Source organism: Haemaphysalis longicornis, unplaced genomic scaffold (genome assembly GCF_048455015.1).
Source record: "Haemaphysalis longicornis isolate Haplotype H1 unplaced genomic scaffold, Haemaphysalis longicornis Haplotype H1 scaffold_9, whole genome shotgun sequence".
Taxonomy (NCBI): Eukaryota; Metazoa; Arthropoda; class Arachnida; order Ixodida; family Ixodidae; genus Haemaphysalis; species Haemaphysalis longicornis.
This window is the reverse complement of record NW_027526460.1, coordinates 57,547,198-57,564,293: the sequence shown is the minus strand read 5'-3', so window position 1 is coordinate 57,564,293 and position 17,096 is coordinate 57,547,198. Positions and strand designations below refer to the sequence as shown.

The 17,096-nt window shown below is 49.8% G+C and overlaps 2 protein-coding genes across 3 annotated transcripts in view; one reads left to right on the top strand and one right to left on the bottom strand.

Annotated features, from left to right (window-relative positions):
- The first annotated feature begins 4,286 nt into the window (after positions 1 to 4,286).
- On the top strand, positions 4,287 to 7,456 carry Nito (RNA-binding protein spenito). 2 transcript variants are annotated; one of them, XM_077684463.1, is made up of 2 exons: positions 4,287 to 4,790; positions 5,385 to 7,456. In XM_077684463.1, the coding sequence occupies exon 2, from the start codon at positions 5,450 to 5,452 to the stop codon at positions 7,355 to 7,357; it is 1,908 nt and encodes a 635-aa protein (XP_077540589.1). In that variant the 5' UTR covers positions 4,287 to 4,790; positions 5,385 to 5,449; the 3' UTR covers positions 7,358 to 7,456. The 2 variants fall into 2 exon arrangements, with proteins under 2 accessions (XP_077540589.1, XP_077540588.1); XM_077684462.1 differs by having other exon boundaries at positions 4,287 to 4,793.
- Positions 7,457 to 7,806: 350 nt separating this feature from the next.
- LOC144152912 (protein DENND6B) overlaps positions 7,807 to 17,096 on the bottom strand; it is a 33,197-nt gene continuing 23,907 nt past the window's right edge. The window contains exons 13-16 of the mRNA XM_077684466.1: positions 16,325 to 16,434; positions 15,932 to 16,034; positions 14,456 to 14,530; positions 7,807 to 7,937 (exon numbers count right to left, since the gene is read on the bottom strand). Coding sequence (XP_077540592.1) covers positions 7,812 to 7,937; positions 14,456 to 14,530; positions 15,932 to 16,034; positions 16,325 to 16,434 — 414 coding nt within the window. The 3' untranslated portion in view covers positions 7,807 to 7,811. The remainder of the gene's footprint in view (positions 7,938 to 14,455; positions 14,531 to 15,931; positions 16,035 to 16,324; positions 16,435 to 17,096) is intronic.

Genomic DNA, 17,096 nt, shown 5'->3' with positions numbered 1-17,096 from the left:
CAGACGTAGAAGATATTGTAAAAAGGAGAAATTATCCTTGAATTTTGGTCAACAATCTTGCTGGTAACAGATTTTAACTTCAGATGCAGTGCCACCAGTCACTACCTGCAGCTGCTGCCGTCATTGAAACACAGGGGGACGACAGATACCCACAGCTGCTATTTATTATAACTTCAGCCAACACACAGTGGTTGAGTCAGCTATGAAACGATGACTAGAAGCCATGCCAATGGAAATGCAACGTACAGAGATGGTTAAAGCTTATTGCCATGCATACGAGCGTGACCACGCATGCAGGCTTCTGCGCAAGCGCAGAATACCGGGAATGTGCAGTGGGCTCTCCCAATCGCGTAGCTCGCAGTCAAGAAGCATCGCAGATGTTGAGTCCTGCAAGCGTGATGAATAGCCAGAGCACACAGCGGAAGAAGCTGTGCGCTCTAGCTATTCATCCAGCTTGTGAACTCGACATCTACAATTCATCTTCTGCAAACAGTAAGAGGAGAGAAAGCTTGTAGAACGTGTTGTAAAAAACAGTGAAGCAAACAGATTCAGAGCTATTTCATAAGTTCTGGGGGCCAAACATAAATTAGAAGGAATCTTTTGCAACATGCTGTAGCGTTCTTTTGAGCTTATTTAATTTAAGTCGTATGATGCCCACATTGAACTAGGGGTTAATCCGTTAGTGAAAACATGGTTCCCTGCTTATAGCAGACATCTCGTATAAGAAACAGAAACTGCTCCCTGGTGCGTGCCTTTTGTAAAGGAGTTCAACTGTATTATTAAGCCGAATCTGAAGACAAACATCCTCTTGCATAATACGGGCACCATCGGCAAAAAAAGAGGCGCATTGTATAAATCATAACATAGATGTAGGCGCATTGTATAAATCATAACATAGATGTAGGCGCATTGTATAAATCATAACATAGATGTAAATAAAAGTGGTCCTAGCACCAAACCTTGCACCACACCTGATTTGGCGCACAACATTTCACTAACAAAGTTTTCTATACAAACACACTGGCAACGATTCGATGGGTAGTTTAAATAGGCTTAAGACTTCTAAACCTGAAATCGGCTAGTTGATCAAAAAGCGAGTAATGACCGATCGTGTCAAATGCCTTCTGAAGCTCCAAGGAGAGCGCGCTAATGTTTTCGTAGATATGGCTGCAAATACAGGGTGGGTGTCTACCAAGTTCACATTTTCAAATTTCCTGAGTTTTCCAGGTTTTGCCTGAGTCTTTCTGATGAATCCCCTGGGTGACACAGAACTTTGTTTTAGGTCACGGGCTGACACCACATCGCCAGTAGCTGCAGTGAATAAAATATAAAGAAAGGCAAAACTGTACTGCAATGTTCTCAGCTCGCATGCAATGCCTCAGCGCTGTATTTCACCACTTAAAAGAGTTTATTTTGGTTCCGATGAGGGACACGTGCACCTTTAACGTAACTTTGAGTCCCATTAAATGCTGTGATACTTTTAATATCAAAGCGTTGTGCAGGATGAGAGGGAAGAGTTCAATGGAAATCAGAAACACCTCAACTGCACCCCGCTATGGTGGCTCCACATAAAGTTCTTTTGGGGCTACGCAAAAGCTATGGAGCTGAAACATTCCCTATCTTCCTATGCAGCACATTATAGTGCCGGCTTGCAGTGAAAAGTAGCTCTTAAAAACGAGGTACAATGTCTATTTTGAACACAGCTGCAAACTTTTAAAGTTGAAAATTGAGAGAAATGTTTTTTTTTTTTTTATTATTCCAGATCCACAACTCAAAGTTTCGCAACATGCTTCAACTAACTAGAAGCCACAGTAGATGGTGCCAGGTGTTTCAGAATACGATTGAAAGCTACTACTTCCCCTGCCCCTGTAGACTCCCTTGAACTGCCACAACAAGCTATTGCGGCACGTAACATTTTCTTCCACCTTTCAGGAGCCTGGGAAACATGCCAGAGCACAAGGGGAGCTAACAGGGATTTGGGAGGGGGGGTGACTTGCAAGCAGTATAAAGCGAGTTCTAACTGGAACCAGTGACTTGAGACGGCGCCATCAGCGAAGGCTCCGGAAGGCTGTCCACTCTCAACTCGCTGTTAATCCAGTCAACATTTCTAAGAATTTCACTTCCGTTATAAAATACAGCTAATTTTCCCTGATAGAAGCACAAATTTCCTGAGTTTTCCCAGGGTTTTTTCAGACTATTCAAAATCCCTGAGAATTCCCGGTTTTCCTGGTTTTTTAGGTTGGTAGACACCCTGAAATATAGTCGTTGAAATCCCCCAATAAGTTGGACGTGCTAGTACACTTTGAAAATCGTACTTGGCTGTACTAATGAGGCTGTTTGTTGACAGCATGAACTTGCAGCACTAACTTTTAAAATCTCCCCTGCCTCACCGTCCGTACAACGCAGACGGAAAGCGCAGAGGAAGTGGCTATTGCTCTGGCCGCAACGACTAGCGAGGACGCAATCACAGTGCTTACGGATTCGCAAGCAGCGTGCCGCAGCTATCTACGGGGACGCATCTCCAAAACAGCCCTCCGCATCCTCGAAACCAAGGGTCAGCTACCTGAAATAGAAATCGTCTGGGTACCCGGACACACATCCCTCGCTGGTAATGAGGCGGCCCATGCCGCTGCCCGCGCGCACGTACACCGGGCCATTATCTCCGAGGGACAAACATCGCCTGCCGCTCCCAAAACAGAACCTCTTGTCAAATATGGGGACATTCTGGCCCACTATCGCCAAGGCAGAAGATTATTCCCGGCTCCACATCCCCAGTTATCGAGACAAGAAGCCACCAGTCTGAGAAGGATACAAACGAACTCCTATCCCCATCGCACCCTCCTTCACGCGATCTACCCCACCATATACCCAGCCACCTGCAATTTCTGTCCCTTGCCGGGCACGCTTTACCACCAAGTATGGGAGTGCGGACAAACCCCAGGCCTTCCCCCCAACCCTTACCCCTCTTACGAGCAGTGGGTGGCCTGCCTGAAAAGTCCAGACCCTGGGACCCAGCGTATACTGGTGAAGAGGGCCTGGACTGCCAGCCAAGCCCAGGGCATCCCGGACTAGGGACGCCCCCCACCGGGCGGGTGCCCTAACAGCAGCACCAGCGCTCGTGGAATAAACATTTATTCCTCCTCCTCCCTGTCATGCAAACTATTGAGGACTGAATTGAGATTGGTCTTTAATTATTGTGGCCTCTTCTGGATACTTTTTTATAAAGAGGTCTTGTAACACTGACTTTCATATTGTCACGAGGCGACGCAGACACGTCATGCGACAATGTAGCTTTCGGGACTACGTAGAATGCATGCTCTGCAATGCTTGAGACAGTGTGGCAAAGCCCAAGTGTGGTAACAAGGCGCCAGGATATTCCTGTAGTTCTCGCTGTAGTAATTTGGGCAGTACTCGAGCAGCGAACAGAGACCAGTACCCGGTATGCCCACTTACTGTCGAGGCACACTGTACGTGTGGCATCGCAGAATATAGTCAATGTGTGCAAAACAAAGAACAAGAATAACACGTTCAACCAGCGATTGAACAGGCTTCCCGTTGCTCAGAAAAGATGTTTACATGCGTCTGCATGAAATTCTGCTTCTGTCACTTCGCCAGTTGGGCAAACACCAGCAAACTGAGCGCGAGAAAAGCGCAAGTTGTAACCGAGCGAATGAAGAGCACACCGAAGTTAGACGTGATAGAGCTAGGAGGGAAGCGGAGGAGAAAGTGTGAAGGGGAGGGCGGTATGCCGAGGCCGCGCGATACATGCTCTGTGGCGGCGACGCGCTGCGAGGTAACGCCAGAGTAGCTGCTGATGGCGCGATCACTTCCAGAGACGCAGAAGCATGGAGGAAAGATACGCAGAAGCCGTCACCGAGAAGACTGCAGTTCGCGCCATTTTTTTTCGTCGCTTCATCGCAAGGTATCGCCAGGACCATATATTATGATGACCATACAGTTTCTTACAATATACATACTTACTAAGAAACTCTATGATGATGACATGATGATGGGCAGTGATGGGTGTACTCGTACGCGCGCACAAACACGCAAACGCCTGCCCAGCCAGCCGAATTCAAGTCCTCTCCCGTGGTCCTCTCTCGCAACTTATTAATTTTTCCCTCTTGCAAGTCGCCATCGCTCAAAATTGCAGTGCCAACTTTCTATTTTTAAGAAATTGTGCTGAATTACAACTAAACAATAAATTTGTGTTTCTTGTAAAGCGGGATATTATTATTATGTTGTCAGCGCCACTTTCGTTTGCAGCGGGTGTTCTGGCACGAGGCTTACTTCGCCGTTGATTTCGCAGTCGGCTTCTGGCCAAAATCTGTGGCATGAGATATGCGATCACCGTGGGTGATGCGAGTGCGGAGTGAAATATTTTGAATGCGGGAAGGTGTATTGAAATAGCCGAGTGAGTGCCTGCCTCGTCCACAGGCATGTAATTTCCGACGCGTCGTCGCCCCCGTTGCGCTCATCAGCACCTAGGGAAAGTTTGGCACAGCGGCAGGGAAATACTGCCACCCAGTGCGCCAGTCACGGCAACTGTGCCGCCATTCTGACCTCCAACGTCGCCCCGACGCTTTCCTTGCAGGTTTTGTAGACGTCTAAGCCTAACCGCTGTGAGCCAGTTTGTGCGGTCGCACCGCCGCCGCAGTATTCGTGAAAGCGTTGTGAAAAGCACGAGGGTGGGTAAGGTCTCCTCCCGTGGTGTGCGTCCAGGCAGCCCCGCTGGCATCGCAGCGCGACAGCCGGACGGATCGACGACTCGACAGTCGGGAAGCCGAGTGGTAGTGTGTATTGTGCTGTTTGTTTCTACTCTTTCTGCTGAGATGCTTTTTACATTTCTATTCCCAGTGCCTTCTTCAGTGATCACTGCTGTTTCTCCTTGATTGATTGGTTTCGTGCGTGTGTGTGTGTCGGAGAGGTGCCTTCTCGCCCTTGGGAAATTTCGAGGCTGTGTCCGGCATTGTGCGCGCCCACTACTACGTGTGCTTGCGCCAGAGGTGACACACACTGCCCGGCGGCCTCGCCTTAATTGTTGGCGCGATGTGTTGTTCGTAGGCTTAACTCGTGATCGCAGCGCGCAAATCGTGCAGCAGCTGTTTCAATGCAGTGGTGGTGGCGGCCGCCGCATTCCGACTGTACTGCTAGGCCTCGTCGGCGGCCCCTAAGGCCGCGTCTGCCCACAGGCATGTGCACGTTACCCGGGATGTGGCCGCGTACTAACAGTGCTTCGTGTCCTAGGGCACCGTGTACTCGCGGCGTGCCGCCGCCCGGTCATTGGAGTTTGGGTGGATGTTGGCAGGCGCCGTGCTCGAGACGCCATTGTTGAGCGGGTCAACCAAGATGGCGGTGTTTTGTTGTGTGTTGATTTTGTGCAGTGTCTTGCCGCTCCTGCTGAGACTCGTCGGGGTGAAGTGATCGCAGCGGCGTGTGTGCGTGAGGGATGAAAAAGCAGGACAGAGACTCGCCGGGCAGGAGCAGCAAGCGTTCCATGGCTCGCTACGACGACAGCCCGCGGGGTACCCCGGACCGCCGGGACCGGAGGGGCTTCAACAAGTCCCCGCCCGAGCACCGGCGGCGAGGTCGCGACACCTCGGCCGACCGGGTGCCCGCCTTCGACGACTACCGGCTCAAGTCGGACCGGAGCCCGACCTACAGCGGCTACAAGGTGCTCGTGGCCACTAACCTGAGCCACAAGATTAACGACCTGCAGCTGCGCGACCAGCTGCAGGACCTGTTCCGGCGCTACGGCGACGTGTCCGTCAAGATCGCGCATGAAGGCGGCGAGCGCGTGGCCTACCTCTACTTCCAGACGTACGAGGACGCGAGGGACGCGCGCCACACCAAGCAGCGGGCGGTCATCTACGACAAGAGCATCCAGCTCGAACCCATCATGCGGGTGCGGCCGCGCAGCCAGACCCCTCCGCCACCGGACTACCACCATCACCACCACCACCCGCCGTCGTCGCCCGGCCCGCGCCGCATGCGCATGGACCACCACCGGCTGCAGCCGCCGCCTCCACCTCCACCACCCCCTCCTCCGCCGCCGCCACCTGCCATGGACATGCGGCCCATCGAGCGGCCCTTCCCGCCGCGCTTCCGCCGCGACGAGAGCAAGAAGGAGAAGTTCCCCAATTACCTGCACCACGTGCCGCCCGAGGACGACGACAAGGCGACGCGCACGCTGTTCGTGGGGAACCTGGAGGTGCCCATCACGGAGCCGGACCTGCGGCGCATCTTCACGCGCTACGGGGTGGTCGAGGACATCGACATCAAGCGGCCGCCGCCGGGCCAGGGCAACGCGTACGCCTTCATCAAGTTCGTAAACCTGGACATGGCGCACCACGCCAAGGTGGAGATGTCGGGCCAGTACATTGGCAAGTTCCAGTGCAAGATTGGCTACGGCAAGGCCACGCCCTCGACCCGCATCTGGGTGGGTGGCCTGCACCACTCGGTGAACCTGTCGCTGCTGGAGCGCGAGTTTGACCGCTTCGGCATGATCCGCAAGATTGAGTTTGTCAAGGGCGAGAACCACGCCTACATCCAGTACGACACCATTGATGCTGCACAGGCCGCCTGCCAGCAGATGCGCGGTGTAGTGATCGGGGAGTGCACTGAGAAACGGCTCCGGGTGGACTTTGCCCACCCGGACCCCGCGTCTCTGTACGCAGCTTATCCAAACACCACGGAGCCGTTCCGCACGCCGGCCGAGTTTTCGGACCCGAACTGGCCGGGTAGGTACGACGACAGGCGCTGGGAAGCATCATACGTGTCGCCCGTGCCCGCAGCCGCTGGGGGCCCCCCCGGCGCGTGGCGGCCGCACAGTCCACCCAGCCCCTCGAGCTCGGTGCAGGTGAAGCGAGAGAACGGCACGGGAGCAGCCAGGAGCGCCACCAGCCTGCAGGAGCTTGCGCGAGGGTGTACGGTGTGGGAGGGGCTGCTGGTGCTCAAGAGCAACGCCTTCCCCGCGCGCATGGTGCTGTGCGCCAAGGAGCCCGCCGAGGGCATGCTCGGGGAGCAGACGCTGCGCATCACCCAGCGGTTGCGGCTGGATGCCAGCAAGCTGACGGAGGTGGAGCGGCGGCTGTCGCAGGGTGCCTGCTCCATCCTGGTGGCCCTGGGCCGGGACCTGGCAAGCCAGGAGCCCTCGCACCCCGTGTTGCAGAACCTCGTGAGCTACCTGAAGCAGAAGAAGGCCGCCGGCGTGGTCTCGGTGCCCGGGGGCATCGTCTACGCCTTCCCGCCCTGCGACTTTGCCCTGCGCGTCCTCCACCGGGCCTGCCCCAACATTCAGAGCCTGGACGAGGACCACATCGTGGTGGTGGTGGCCCCCAACCCCCCGGATAAATGACGGGCCCCAGCAGCAGCCTCCTCCTTCCCCCTCCCCCTATCACCTCCTCCCCCTCTTCCATGCCAAGTACATATAATAAACGCTCCCCTCTGCGGTGAATGCGTGTGTCCCCTGTTCTCTGCTGTGCCACCAGTGCGTTGGCCGTGTGTGGTGCCGCTGAAGACGCTGACCCTCTCTCGGCCGCACTGCCTTCCCCTCTCTCCCCTCGCTGTGCACTAGCCGGTCCGCCCCCGGGGGCTCTGCATGCAGTGAGCCTTCCTCCGTGCACCGCATCGAGTGAGCCAAATTTGTGTCTGTTGTGAGAGTGGAGTGGCGGTGCAACACGTAAGTACGCAAGTAGCAGGTGTGTCGTGTGGTGGGGTGCAGTGGCTGCAGAGAAGAGGTCAGTGGTCAGCTTGTTCGGTGTTGTTTTTTTTTTTTTTTTTTTCTCCTTTTCTTTTTTGTAAGAAGTACGTCATCGGCTTGATGCAAGCACCTGCTGCAAGTCTTCGGGAAGGCCAGACACGATGGCGTGCACGTGTCGTCGCAGTTTGGCCATGGTTTGCGGCGTCACCGGCAGGCTTCCCTTCTCTCCGCAGACCTGCAAAATGATGCACAGCACGTCGCAATTGGTCTCTGGGGGCAACTCTGCATGCTCTTCGTGCACAAGAGAGCACCATTGTAAAAACTTTTAAATTTAGACTCTCTCTGCTTGTAACTACCCTGTGGCAGCACCCAAGCAATCGGAAGCACCACGTCACTTGCAGAACCTTCTCCCACAGTTGGTAAGGTGGTCTGCTGCTTCTGAGGCTTACGAGGACACCTTGTTGCTCCTTATGATGCGGTGATTGCGAAAGCATGACTGTCCAATTTGTGAGTGTCTTCTCGTTAGCATTGCCATTTACCTTTGGCGTTTTTTTCTTTACTCTGTTACTATGACTGTGCACATATGCTATCACTGCCAAGCATAGAGGTTATTTCGCGGGAACGGACCTGACTATTATTGTAATTGCCATGCTCGGTTCTACCGGTGTTACACGGCCGTTTCAAAGGTCTTCCGAAGGCCGTCCAACCAATTGTCTATCGAGTCTCCCCATTGTACATGCATAGGGTGCACTTATTGCATTCAACTGTGAATTTAAAGTTGCAGTGTAGCACAGGTAGTACTCATGTGGGACCCAGTGCAATGTCTAATGCTTGTTCCTGACCACAACTCGTTTACTGGCCCCTTTTTTAAGGCGCATTCCCACTTGTGACTCTGGCACGTCACGCGATGAGGCGGTGGTCGCACTTGCGATGATGCGACTGCGTCTATCGGAGCTGTTACTCGACCTGTACGACTTCCTTGGTGCATCAACCATTCGCAGTCAAAGAAAAGTCTATTACTCGGGTGTGACAAAATCAGGTGGAAATCGCCCCAGAACACATGCTACTAACCTGGAACAGTGCGAAACCATTGCAGGTTGTGGGGGGGAGTTGAAAATAACGAACTCAAGCAGACTCTTTTCAACATATTGCGGGAGGAAATACGTTTGCTTTCGCGCCACTACACTTGTATGCACAACACTTGTATTTCGGCCCACAAAGTTTGCTCCTTTTCACGGACAAGTTCTGGTAACTTTGAAATTCAGTGTTTACTACTCGCCGATAGAGGTACAAAAAAAAAACTGCCCTACCATCCTGCTGGCCATCTTGCAATCCAAACACATTTCTCAACAATTTTCATTGATTCGCGCACGTGTACGGTGAAGCCACTGACCGAAGTGCGCGGGATGTTGTTTGCCAGCGGGCCGGGCGGCAACCACAGCGCTCGCCGCCGTTTGGAATGCCGGATGTAAACAAACGTTTCATTTCCGGCTACGTCAGCCGACTCCACAGCCATAATTGGCTATCCAGTTGTGCAATGTTGCGTGACGAGGGATTTTGGTCCGAGAGCGATTGGCTCCACTGTCGCAACGCGACAAAAAGGAATGGCCGGCTCATCGCTTTGCAGTATTGTGTGATGTGCCAAGTCGCCAGTGGGAATGCGCCTTCAGTCAACCATATTTGCCAACCTGTAGTGGTTTCTGAGTATGCGCACCATTCTCGCATTCCAGAGGTGCCTGGTTCGAATCCCATGCAGGCCTAGATATACCCAACTTTGTTTTCAATTTTGTGCACCAGAGATGTCTAATTTTCGACCCACTGAGTTTTTGCATGTTCTGGTACAAATGAAACAGCGAATTTTCCCTTGGTTGCCCTCCGTCACACGTTCTTCACTGCCCTCTCAAGGTGCAAAATTTGGCTTTTTCAAGCGATTGCAACACGCCTCAAAAGTGGCTACGATGCCTATACCCTGCCTGCGCATAGCAGAACCGTAGTGATACATGCAGACGTTTTCTTGCACTGCCTGTAGTCCCGTGTGACAAGATCAACACGGGTTCCTCTATTTGCAACATCCTTTCTACAGAACCCAATCACTAGCATGTTGGTACTGCACCCCGCAAGCCTACTTTGCGTGGGCACGAGACCTTCCAATTGGGTTGCGCGTGGCAATTAAGCCCCACACCTGAACCGCACGACAACCTCTTCACTGGGATTTTGTTTGTTTTATCTTCGCAACTCTTACTTGTTTTAGGTAAAGGGACAGACAACCGATTTTTGCGGAGTGCATGTCCTGTAGCTTGAATGAAAGCCAGCGTTTTGTATACTGAGGTAACTGCAAGGAATTTCTAAATAAACATGCGGAAATAATTTCAATTCTGTGCTAAAATTTTTAAGTCTGAAAGGTGGCGCCATGTAGTGCCTAAACGTGACACTATCTTATGTATAAGTCCAAGCACTTCCGTCTGTTTCACTGAGATATGAAAACCGAACGAAGGAATAGGAAAGGTTGCAGATTATTGTTGTTTCAGCCAGGAACAAGTTTTTAAACACATCTTTTAATCTTGCGTGCAGTTAAAAGTGTCGCCACACAACGCAGCTCACTGTCATGGGTGCCAACATTCCTTTTGGCAGGCCACGTATGGCTCCCGGATCTAAAAATTCCAATTTCAAAAGCTCTATGGCACTATTAACAAAACTGTTTCAAGTTAAGGTGTTTTAAGTGATGTCCTTTCATGTGGGATAAAGAAAATGTACTCTACAAAAACCCGCTGCCCGTCGCTTTAAGTTTTGAGGATCCAGAAGGGTCTGAAAATTGGGCTGTGCCGTTCACAGTGAAACGAAAACCAGTTAACCTGAAAAGCTACTTTCTGTAACTTGCAAGTAGCCTGAACATGAATGGTGGTACGAGACTTTCCAATTTTAGAGGTGATTTGAGGGAACAGTTCTTACTCTTTTTAACACGAAAGTGTTTTATTCCGGGATACACGAACGTTTCACTGACGTCACATCCGTCACGGAAATGACGCCAGTACAATAAAGCAAGCGGCCTGTAAAGGGTGCACCCCTGCACACAGGGTCTGTGCACACAGGGTGCACAGGGTCAGGTACATTATACTTGGGGTTGCTGTTTTCGGGTTTTTTACACTAAGATTTCACTGACGTCATATCCGTCACGAAAATGACACTAGTACACCTTTAACGAAGCGACCCGCCAGCAGGACATCGTTTGCCAAGCACACCCACAAGACAACCGCCGAACCACAAATCATGCTCGGCTGCAGATTTTGCTCCACATTTCACTTTCGTGTTTTACCGATTTCTATGACAGAGGAATCAACCACAGTTTTTTTTTTTTTTTTTTACGGTGTTGGGATCCTGTAATACTTTGTGGGTGACTAACAAAAAAAAAGGGAAAGCCTTGCAGATCAAGGCTAGGACTTGTCACCTAATCGCCACAAGACTAATCACCTTCATACCCTGGAAGGTCTGGCACTTGTACAAGATCAGACCTATGGTATTTCATCACCCATTGAGATTACTCATTAATTTATGACTCGCAAATCCCACAACCTCACTTTCGAACAGGTCTAAACTGCAGATGAGGAGTACCACAAATGACCTGGCACAACTCCAACTGGATACAAAAATAAAAAGAGATGACGTAGACACTTGTAAATTGTAGAAGCTTGTCATTCATTTGTACAAAGGATGCCTGGTGCATGCAAGTAGTCTTGCAAACAGGTAATGCTATGACGAGGAAATGCTTCTAAAGTAGTTCTGACTGTTTGGGGAAACAAAATTGCCTTTTTCTCGAGTGAGCAAAGCAAACGTGATATCGTGCAAAGGTTGCTTTACAACCACATGCAAAGCTAGCAAGGTCCTTGGGGCACTACACGAGTGTGGGAAAGCACAGGCTTGCACCACCTAGGCTTCTAGGGACAGACATCCGATTCTTGTGGGGTGCATGTCCTCCAGCTCACATGAAAGCCAGCATTTTATACAGTGGGGTAACCACAAGGAATTTCTAAATAAATTGGAAGACGTAATTTTAATTTGGCTCAAAACTTTCTGAAAGGTGCTGACATGTAGTGTCTACACAACCATATGTGTACAAACAACTCGGTCAGTTTCAATGTGTGATTCAAAAACTGCGTAAAGTAATAGGAAATACTGTGTTTTTTTTTATTGTTTCAGCTGTGGTACAATTTTTTAAACACCTCTTGAAAATATGTTGCCACGCAGTGCACTGTCATGGCTGCCAGCATTCATTTTGCCAGTATAGTTATGGTTAGAGCCACTACATAGCTAGATCTAAAAATTCCGCTTTCAACATTCCAGGGCCCCGTAAGGAAATCCATTTCAGTTCAAAGTGTTTTAAGTGATGCCTTTTCAGTTGGCATAAAGAGCGTATACGCCACAAAAATCACTAGTCTGTCCCTTTAGTGCCCACACATATCCATTTTTATTGCTGCCCGGTTCAGCCTCTGAACGTGTTCATCTACTGCGTACTGTACAGGGTAAGTTTAGTCTAGGGGCCACGGCCAGTGCCTTGATGTTGAAATAAAGACTAGCAGGTGCAAATAAGCACCCAGAAGCCAATTTTACGTTACATGTAGTACATACAGAGAGAAATATGACCCTTACAAATTTTTTTTGCCCAGAATGTGTGCAGTTCTCACCATTTCTTCTACAGCTTTAATAAAAGCAAACTGCAATGCCTGGGCTAGTGCGAGGAATTTGTGTGGCTTGATGAAAGTACCAAAACGAGCCGAGGGCAAGAAGAGTGTGTACCTAATTACCTTATACTCTAATTACACCATTACTGGCCTTGGGCAGTGTTTCAAAAGTGGTACTTTACAGCTAGTTTGTTACCTTATACACTAATTACACCGTTACCGGCTTTAGGGAGCGTTTCCAAAACGATACTTTACAGTTTTAGTTACCGTCTACTCTAATTACACTGTTACTGGGCTTTAGACAGTGTTTCCAAAGCAACACTCCACAGATTTAGTTACCTTCTACTCTAACTACACTGTTACTGGCTTTAGGCAGTGTTTCCAAAGCGATAATCCATGGATTTAGTTACCTTCTATTCCAACTACACAATTGCTGGCTTTGAGAGGGTTTAAGAAAATGAAGAGCGCTGTTGTGAAACATGCTGGCAAACCAACCAGCCCAGCTTTCCTGTTCGTTAATGTTTATATATATATATATATATATATATATATATATATATATATATATATAGAATTTCAGTAATTTTCGCTATGAGGGCAGTGGGTGCAGCTGTCAGCTTCTTGGGCAGACTATGCCTAGTTACCGAAATGGCCAACACCCGTTTTCCAAGGAAGACAAAGGGCTACCCGTGTGTGCGATAAGGTGCAACCGGATAGTCTAGAATAACTGGCGGTCTGCTCCACGCATGCAAGCTAAGCAAACTGCCTGCACCGGTTTAATTCTGATGCAGAACCCTGAGCCCAATGGTACTGCCTGACACTGCAAAGAAGTAAAGAGCAAATAAGTTTTACTGTTCCAGAAGTTACGGGGAGGTTCTTGGTGTGTAGAGGGCTATCGTCCTCTACCAAATGGAGGTAGCTACGAGGTACAATGGTTGGAAGCAGAATTCTGATGATGAGGCTAGTGTTGCAGCGTGCTAGAGAATTGTCATGTATTGGCAGGAAGTAGTAGCCTTTGCGTTGCTGGCTGCTATTGTTTTGCTACATTCCTTTGCTCAGAATTTCCCCTGCCTCCGACAAGTGGCACCTCAAAACTCTACCAATGACGAAGTCCTACTAGTTTAATTCTGGAAGCATTCCTGGGCCACTTGTCAAGGATTTGTGGTCCTCGGTTCCTTCCCTGTCCTGGCAGACTAAAAGGCACCCTGTCCTCGGGTTCCTCTGCGGTGAAAAATATACGCTTGTATGCTTGCACTATGCTCTGGTACAACTTGAAAACAACGGAAGTTGCCGCTGTGCCTAATCACAGCTGCCGGCTGTTAATCCGCATGGAGTGTGTTACGAAGCAAGTATTTTGAACATGACACGAGTTGTTTCCGTAATTTTTCACACTTAATCTGTTAATAAATTGCTGCAATGATGACAGACAAAGTAGGTGAGAGTAAGCAGACAATGCGGTGCATTAAGCGCAATCTCCTTTCAAAACGCACGCGCACGCATTGACATCCGGGTCTGTCGCTCCAGCTGAATAATGTGCCACACGAGTTATTGCCATCCTGAACTTGTACCCGAGTATACAGGAGGCTCAATTTCCTCGCAAGCAATCTTTGCGATGCTTCCAGCGCTGTATGGCCAAGCTATTTGGGAAGGACGCAAGCACCGCCCTTTTTTTTCCCGCTCGAATCGCGAACAGGCTCGCACCACATGCTGTGTCACGTTCGTGAAATCGTGTTGAATGCCGCTATGTCTGAAGCTGCATGCAGCATGCCTGTCTCCTTGCCGATTTTGTGGCAAGTTGAACGGCCTGCTGCGACTAGACGTTCCAAACCTGTTCCTTGGCAATACTTGCACCAGCAGTCTCCCACAGTACGCTTCTGTTCACGTCGTCTGTAGCTCAAAAGGGCCATTTCAGTTTTAAGTGTCCTAGCTGCCGTTTTCAGAATAGTAGCCGCTTCACTTTATCCTTTGAGCACTGCCCACGGCATGCACTGCTGAACTAGACGAAGTGGGCTGGACAACAAATGTGGCGCACTTAGCACCATCCCTCGTACGACCAGCTCCCCAGGGTTGTGCTCACCAGTTTGTCCTTTAGCCTCAGGACCAGGTCGACCACCTCCACTTCCTCTTTGTCTCTCGTCCAGAGGAGGAGGTCCTGCAGTGGGGACAGGAGGAGGATGAGGAGGGGAAGAGGAAGGGGTGTGCACACAGATTTTGTACACAGTTATGCCTTCGGAGACTTTCAGCACTGCTCTAAACATTCTAGCTTGGCTGTCAAACGGTTTGAAACAATTTTCAATTTTCCATATTGCGCAGCGGGCACTACACCGCTGAGAAATGCCACCTCAGCATGTCTCTCGTGAAAAGGATGCAATTCCTGAAGCTCGGCTTGGGAAGCTTCTGATCAGGGCTTTAATAGACTAGCCGGCAATGCAACAGTGAGCAATGCAACCTGCTTCATGCGTAAGTCACACTACATGAATTCTAGGCACAGTATAGGGACACCAAAGTGCGTCTGTCCACGTCTTATTAATGCAAACTGCTATCTGACTGTTTGACAGAAGCTTCACGTGATCTGCGATGGGCAGAGGAAAAGAATACATGCACCGTTCACAACTGCTGCATTAACTACCGCAATAATGTAATGTGTTTCCGTGCCACCTAAGCTTTCAAAATTTCTACCCTTTTCATGCACTGTTTCAATACTCTGTCAGCCCTGTGGACTCGGTAGTGTGTCGTAGTCAGATCAGTGAATTGGAGGGAAAGATGGTACGTGGAAAACAGCACAGCACTTTTGAACACATTTTTCTCATTATAAAGTGCATGTAAATGGGCCAAAGGACTTGGAACACAGCCTATGTATCCTGGGCTGTGGTAGGGTAACTAGACAGTGTTCACAACTACCTTAATAGTGTTCCTTTAGGACAAGGCTGCCATGTACATAACTCACTGTGCTCTTCCATCATCACCTAATGCTGCATTTACCTCCGCTGACATTGGATGTCTGACGGTCACTTTCCCGAATTCCTCATCCCATTTGTGTCAAATGACACTAGTCATGTTCTTAATTAGTATAAGAGAAACTGGCACAAACTGAGATTGACGAGAAAGAAAGCACTAGCAGGACTGATGTCGTTTATTGTTATTGCTGTTTTAATGAGTGCAATTTATTTGTTTTCGCAATAAAATCTTGTACATATGAAACAATGCTCCCAATGTGTAGTCCTGCTTTTATTTTGTCCCATGCTACAACACTGCTTTGAAGCATAATAATTAAGTTAGATGACAAGCACATCACCACTTGGAGCTTGGCTTGAGCCATCCTTCTGCAGAAGATGCCCCCCCACGACTGAGTTGCACGTGTGTTCACAGTTACACAAGTGTCCGTAGATTTCATTGTGCAAGAATAACTGTGGACACATCAAGTGCGCGAACAGGTTGCATTTTACACCTACAACCGGTTGTGCTGGTTTGCTTAGGCATGGGTTTGTTATACCAGGACAGGCCCAAGACCAAACTGTTGCTGCCGTGCTGGCAAACACAGCGAGCTACTCACAGCGTCCGATATGGCTTCGGCGTGCAGTGCCTGCAGTTTCTGTGAGGCCTCTTTCCGGCGCCCCTGGTACCAGCCGATGAAGTTGCTGCTCTTGAAGAACCTCCTGCAGTAGAATGCATAAAGTTCCCTAGTTACCCAGCCGCTCAATGACACAAAAGCAAGTGGGCTCTCACAGCTAGCCTTGCAAGCAATGCAACGCTTGAGTTGTACACTTGAAGGCGCATACGCTGCAACGCTCTTTCAGGGGGCCGTACTGTAACCGGTATTGGGCCTTCACGGACACGTACCCTGCTAGGTGACAATATGTGGCATGCTGTGCCATACAAGCGTATGTACTTTATACCGCACCCCTGCCCCTGCAAGGCCGAACAGAGTGATGCCCAAGGAGCTTGCCTGTAGAGCGCCGCCCAGTCTCCCTTGATGCCCGTGGTCAGCTGGGGCCCTGCTGTGTCCAGGCTGCGCAGGAAGTCGTCCTGGTTGAAGGGCTTCAGGGAAGGCGTGCCCTGCACAGGGGAGTAGTGCAGTGAGTGACGCCAGCGATGGTACGTACGTCGGAGAGGCGTGGCAGGCTTTGAAAACTGCTACTGTAAGCAAACTTGACTCTGGATCAGCCGGCCGACCCTTACTGGCAATGTTCGTTTCTGCTACTGGTGATGGGAAGGTGAAAAGCTTAAGGCTACCAACAAAGAGCAACAAGCATTGCGTGAACCAAACGCACAATGAAGGAAAGATTCCTGTGGTTGGGTAAGTGACATGACATAAGTAGTGGCAAAGTGTGCTGCGATTCGGAAAACTTTGAGCTGCTTGTCAAAGGGAAGGGTGAGTTGTAATTCGTGTATGCAGCAGTTACAGAATAACCTTTTTTCAGAGTTGCTTTTTCTATTAAGCTACTATAAGAATCTTGACGATCTATGTATGTTTAGTTTGAGGTCCCAAAAGCATTTGCTTGAAATTTAACACTATACTCGGCCACCTTGGTACCAATTTTTTTGGAGAAAATTATTCCATTAAGTAAATATGAAATCGCAACAGTTCTGGGATGAAATCGGATGAGATCAAATGAAATGTCCCTGGTTTAACCCTTTGAGGGTCACGGCCGTACATGTATGGCATCGGCCAACACTTTCAAAATAGTCGATGACGTACATGTACGGCATCGCTTGTA